The sequence below is a fragment of the Festucalex cinctus genome, chromosome 2 (assembly GCF_051991245.1).
Source record: "Festucalex cinctus isolate MCC-2025b chromosome 2, RoL_Fcin_1.0, whole genome shotgun sequence".
Lineage (NCBI taxonomy): Eukaryota > Metazoa > Chordata > Actinopteri > Syngnathiformes > Syngnathidae > Festucalex > Festucalex cinctus.
In genome coordinates, this window is record NC_135412.1 from 26,302,027 (window position 1) to 26,308,450 (window position 6,424).

At 36.0% G+C, this 6,424-nt stretch overlaps 1 protein-coding gene across 1 annotated transcript in view; it reads left to right on the forward strand.

The window, feature by feature from the left end:
* The window catches only part of LOC144014313 (fibronectin type III domain-containing protein 4-like), a 48,602-nt gene extending 43,724 nt beyond the window's left edge, over positions 1-4,878 (forward strand). Inside the window, exon 7 of the mRNA XM_077514056.1 lies at positions 3,406-4,878. Within this exon, the coding sequence (XP_077370182.1) occupies positions 3,406-3,447 (42 nt within the window). The 3' untranslated portion in view covers positions 3,448-4,878. The remainder of the gene's footprint in view (positions 1-3,405) is intronic.
* The last annotated feature ends 1,546 nt before the right edge of the window (positions 4,879-6,424 follow it).

Consider the following 6,424-nt stretch of genomic DNA (forward strand, 5'->3'; position numbering starts at 1 on the left):
GTGAATAGGTGGGTAATGGGCGCAGACTGTGGGTGCAGTTGTGGAGCAATATTTTGCGCTATTAGCGGACGCAGCGTATTTGTAGTCAATCTACCCCGATGCAATGGCGGAGCCAGAGGGGGGGCTGGGGTGGCACATGCCCCTGCTCAAATGTGATTGGACCCAGCAGACGCCAAATGATTGACATTTCACGGCCGGCGCCGGCGCAGTGACGTCGCACGCCTTGCCGATGCAGCCTGCCAGCATTTTTTTCAATCAGACGCCTACTAATTGTTATGCCCCTCCTGAACAGTGGCTGGCGCTACTTACGACAAAGCATTATAATCAACCTCACTAGGAGTCTGGAGAAGGAGAATCACCTGTTAAGAGGAGCAGTCTCCTGAGTACGTCACATCAAGAATGCACGTTGGCATTTGGCAACTTGGCTATATCATGTTGGTTTGCCTGTGAGATGTGAGTGATTGTTTAAAATAACTTTTATGTTCAGATAGATTGTTCTGGACGGACATCAATAAGCAACGTTTTGCACAAGCTAAAAATAAATGCATTGTTGTTATGCAATACAATAGCACCCTCCAATGGTTGAAAGTTCAAACACACTAACTGACGTTTGCATTTACAGGACTGTCTCAGAAAATTAGAATGTTGTGATACAGTCCTTTATTTTCTGTAATGCAATTAAAAAAACAAAAATGTCATACATTCTGGATTCACTTGGAACACTTGCAGGTGTTTCGAGTTAGACGATTCGGTAACACTTTATAATAACTATCCGTTATAAGTAGTTCATAGATCATTAGTTGATTGTTAATTAATGAGTTGTTAATGACTTATTAAATGTTTGTTAACTGTTTGTTAAGGATTTATACTTATGACTATAAACAGTTAATATGTCATTATTAAACTGTTAGTTATTGAGTTATAAATGACTTGTTAACTGTATATTAATAATTTGTAACTATATATTATAAATTAGTAAGACTAAGTTAACAAACTATTAGTAAATTACTTAATAATGACTTGTTAAGTATCAGTTAATAGTTTATATCTGTTATTAGGACGTTATTCTAAAGTGGTAGCTATTCCTCATTTATTAACTGTTATTAAATGAGGAACAGTTGCAACTTTACGATAATATCCCAATAGTATAAATTAGCTACTTACTAGGGGTGTGAATTGCCTAGTACCTGACGATTCGATTCGTATCACGATTCACAGGTCACGATTCGATTCGATACCGATTAATCCCGATACGAATTTATAAGTCGATTGTTGCGATTTTTTTTCATTCAAATTTAGAAAATACTAATCAGTAAGCTTGTAGAGTGTAAGATTTATATGAAAATGTATTATTTATTTATCTGAAATTTCAGTCTTATAGAGGTTGTAATCTGTTTCATGTTTGAACAGCATTAAAATAAAATATTAAGGCTTAATGTTCCGCTCATATAACATTCTTCCATGCTCAAGGTGTGAATCCTAAAAAAAAAAAAAAAAAAAAATCGATTCGAGAATCGCGCGATGTAGTATCGCGATATATCGCCGAATCGATTTTTTTTTTAACACCCCTACTACTTACTAATATTTAACTTATATATTAGCTAATTCTTTACATAGTAGATGTTAACCATCTACTAATAACTATGAAACTTTGTCAAACAACAAACAGGTGGAACAAGTTGAAAGTACAGAATTTGAAGGTGAAATTTAAAATATAAAATTACTATGCCTTACCATGCCTAAATATAAATTTTCCGTACCATTGAACTTTTTCCACTCATGTGCTCCTCTACAAAGTTTCACTGGTATAGTATTAGTAGATGGTTAACAAACTATTAACAACTGCTGTAAAGAAGTGAGTTAATCTACAACTTAAATATTAGTTATTACTCTATTTATGTTATTGGGACGTTATTCTAAAGTTGCAACTACTCCACATTTACTAACACGCAATAAATGAGGAATAGTGGCAACTTTATAATAACGTCCCAATAACCTATACAAACTATGAAGTAATACTTATCAAGTCATTAGTAAGTAATTTTCTAATAGCTTGTTAACAATGTATTACTAATTTATAAAATATAGTTATGAATAATTACTATACAGTTAACAAGTCATTTAGAGCTCAATAACTAACAGTTTAAAAATAAAATTTTTACTATTTATAGACATCATTTTAAAACCTTAACAAACAGTTAACAAACATTTAATAAGTCATTAATAACTCATTCATTAACAGTTTACTAATGGTCTATTAACTAGTTATAACGGGTAGTTATTATAAAGTGTTACCGACGATTCAAGTGATTAGTTGAATAGCCTACTAGTATACTTTTTCAGGATATTCTAAATATTTTGAGATAGGATGTTTAAGTTTTTTTTAAGCTGTAAGCCATAATCAGCAATATTAAAATAATAAACGGCTTGCATTATTTCAGTTGACTTGTATTGAATCCAGAATGTATGACATTTTTGTTTTTTAATTGCATTACAGAAAATAAAGTACTTTATCCCAATATTCAAATTTTCTGTGACAGTCCTGTAGAAGTTGAGGATTTATTAACATTATTAATTAATCACAATAATAAATTATGTGGTTGTAAACGAAGGAGTAGTTGGGAGCAATAAATTTATTTTTCATAGGGTGTGTGGAAAATGAAATGACAAGGAGAGTTTGGCACTTAGACAGGAGCTTTAGTCATACTGTAATACAAATTTGCACTATGTTCATATTATAATGTTATGTTGATAAAAGTACTGTATGCTTTTTTTCTTCTTTTTTTTTTAGTAATTGCATGAATACAGTATCTGCGTGTGTGCATGCAAGTTCATTCAGGTTAAACAGTACTAAATTATTTTTTGTACATTTTATACATTGTTCATAAACGGCACATTATGTGCAAAAATCTCCTGTGTGCTTAATATGTACTTAAATATATTTGAACATTTAGAGACTCCGATTGAAATTAATTTTCATGAAAACAAATTTGGCGTCATCTTTGGATGAAGTATCCTTGGGCCCCCCATGGCCCCTCTATTTATCAAAGTCTGGCTCTGTCACTGCCCCGATGTTGTTTCCTCTCATCCTATGCAGTGTTATATTACCCTCTGCTGGTTATGGGGAGTCACTGCCTCAAACTAGTTCCAGCCTCACAATGTCAATATGACAAATGTGTACTTAATGTGACTCTTACCAATTTTAAGGAGCTGTCAAGGACACCATTAGGATTCCACAACTGAATTGTCTCATACTCACCTCTTTGGACTATTTTGTCAGTAGTTGATGTCGTAAAGAGTGTGTGAGTGAAAGGGCGGTGAAAAATCGGTAGGTAATGTGCGAGTGTTTATGTTTTTGTGTTGAAATATGTCGCTGATGGACCCTCATCCTGTTTGTCGTCCTAGCTTCACCGAGCCTCATCTTCCATCAGCATCATCCGAGTCTGACGACTGTCCGCCACCATATGATCCATATGGCGAGCCTCCAACTAAAAATGGCCACCCTGGAAGAGGTCAACATGTGACAAAAAGACTTTGCTCTCGTGGTGGAGGGTGGCAGCGCTTTGGCTTCCTTGCCTGCTCGAGCGAGGGACTCGTGGAGCACAAGGAGTGGGCGGGCGGCCTCACTTCCTGTTTCTAAAGTGAATGTTTGCGAGCATGACAGGCAAATCTGGTGGCTGCTGCTTTTTGGTCACGTGCGTACGTGCGTGTAGTTGTTAGCAAGTGCAGAGCAGTTAGCTTTCTGCACAACGACGGCTTTGGCTGAGCAGACGCAGGACTTGATTGTTTTCATTATTTAGTCCAAAATAAGATCTATTAACTAACACCACTATCAAAAATAATTGCTCATTTTTTGGGGATGACTTTCATATCAGTCAAGACCACAGTGTTAAATAGTTAATGTGTGTATTTCTTCTTTTTGTGTGTTACTCTTCAGGATGGCAGAATCGAATACGCTTTGCGCAAGAAACACACAGAGATGCTGTGAGTTACATCGGGCAAGCTATCGCGTCATGTATGTGCCTTCATTGAACTCATTCAGGTGCAACACTGCTCAAGGGACACGGTTTGGTGTGTGAATGTACCGGTAGTCATTTGAATTGAAAGTAGAAACGACTTGATGAAGAAAGATTTGAATTGAAGATGATTCCCGTTTGGACTACAGAGCACGCTCACCGCACCGACGATGTGCTTCTTGCTACAAGGTATGAGTGTCATTCTGTTCACTTTGGTACTGAATGGTCACATAATGACTTTTTGGGTTGCTATTAGCGTGGCCATTTCAATAAGGTCAAAAAGGAGGATATATTTTAAAAAATTAATACACCAGACTTACTGTCATCATTATCGTTTTGCATGGTTTATAGATCATGTTTGTGTCACTTAATTGTAAAAATATCAATAAAAAGTCAAACTTCTTTTTGACAATTTATTTCATTTACATGCTTCTGTAAACGTGCAACGTGCCACAAAACATAACTTTTTGAATGGCAACAAGGAAAAAAAAATGTCTTCAAGGATGACGCACTTGCTGCTCGCCTCTTGCTTTTATGTGTTCCCGCAGGATGTTCTTGCAGTGCTTCAGCTTCCTCAATGGACTTTTCTACTATTCTAATACTAATGTTTAGTATCATAAGCTATGTAAATTGTTGCCCATTTGGCATCCACTGCAGCCTGGTCATCCTTGTAGGGGGATTACCACATCTGCGGCCCCTTTTCAAGGTTTCTTTCTTTTTTTTTCTTTTTTTTTAGTTTTTCCTTGCCCTTTAGTGGTTTGATCAGGGGATGTCGTTACTATTTGTCAACTGTGGGCATGTGAAGCCCTTTGAGACTTTTGTGTGATTAAGGGCTATATAAATAAACTTGACTTGACTTCTATGACTACTTTGCCCTGATTGCTCACATCACAAACAAAAAATAAAAAATTCAATGTACAAAGTGTACAAAGTGACAAAGTGCAAACATTTTGCTGCTGAAAACGGCCCACCCAGTCAAGTATCCCTTTTAATACATTGTGTGTCTAATTTGCGGTGTTCTTGCAGGCCAGCTCCCGAAGGCTCCAGACTATGGAAGATCAAAAGTGTCAAAATTCAATACATAAAAAATAAAAAAAAAAGGTTATTTTGAAATAACTATCCTGTCGATAAATAACAGACAATATGTAATATGGCCATTAAATTTTAAAATGAGGTGTTAGTATTACTATGAAAAGTGTTATACTATTCTTTAAATATGTAACAAATATTTTATTTTGATTAAATATTTCATAATGCTAATTTGAACAATGTTATACTTTTTAAAAATAATGACATTTAAATTATTTTTTAAGGTTTTATAAGATAAGAAAACTTTTTTTTTTTTACAGTCGATTTTATTTCATAATGTCCTTTTCCACAATGGTCTTCTTTTACATAATGGCGTTTTACAGCCGAATAAACTGCACTGTATACCATAAATAGATAGGGTAGAAATAGACACTGTTTTATTTTAATAGAAGATATCCTATTTTATTTTTTTCGAAAAACTTTTGGAAATATTTAAGTTCGTCATGATGAAATTAATAATAAAAGATCATTTGAACACAGTAAATAAAAAGATTATGATCATGTGAACAAAAAAAGAGCACATTTTCATCAATTTTTCTAAGGAGAATCCTCTTCCATAAAAACGTCGGGTAGGTCGATTGGAGGTGTCGTCTCTCGAGCCATTCTCTTCGGTTGGGGAGACGTTGCCACAGGGTGTTCATTCCTTTTAACCAAGAACCTATCTCGAGTCACTTGTTTTTCCCCTTTTTTTTTTTTTTTTTTTAGAACTTTGCGGAAGTGGCTAATAACAACATCATTAAATCCATAAACGGCTCTACTGCTTGCGGCTTTATCTGGATGGTAAAGTTCCGCAAAGTTCTGGATATCATCCCATTTAGCACAAATATCTTTGATATCAGCAGTAGAGGCATCCTTCCTTCCCTCATCCGCATCAGAAGACATCTCCTCTGCCAACGTCTTCTTCTGCTCTTCCTGAAGGTGCTGGAGTTCTTCTGTTGTCAGCTCGACACGATGTTCGTCAATTAGCTCCTCGACATCACTGTTGTCCATTTCTAACCCTAGATTTTGGCCCATCCTGACAATTTCGTCAATAAGTTGAGTGTCCTCTTGGGATTCCTCTTCAACATCAACATCAGCAGCTGTGCTGGAACCAGCAACACTCCCCTCAAACTCTCGTTCCGTCACACACTCGGGCCACAATTTCCTCCATGCCGAATTCATCGTCCTGTATGACACTTGGTTCCAGTCTTTGTCGGTGAGGGTGATGCAATGGGAGATGTTGAAATGATTTTTCCAAAAATCTCAAAGGGTTAGCTGCGTGTCACTAGTCACCTCGAAGCATCGTTGAAAAAGGAATTTGGTGTAGAGCTTCTTGAAAT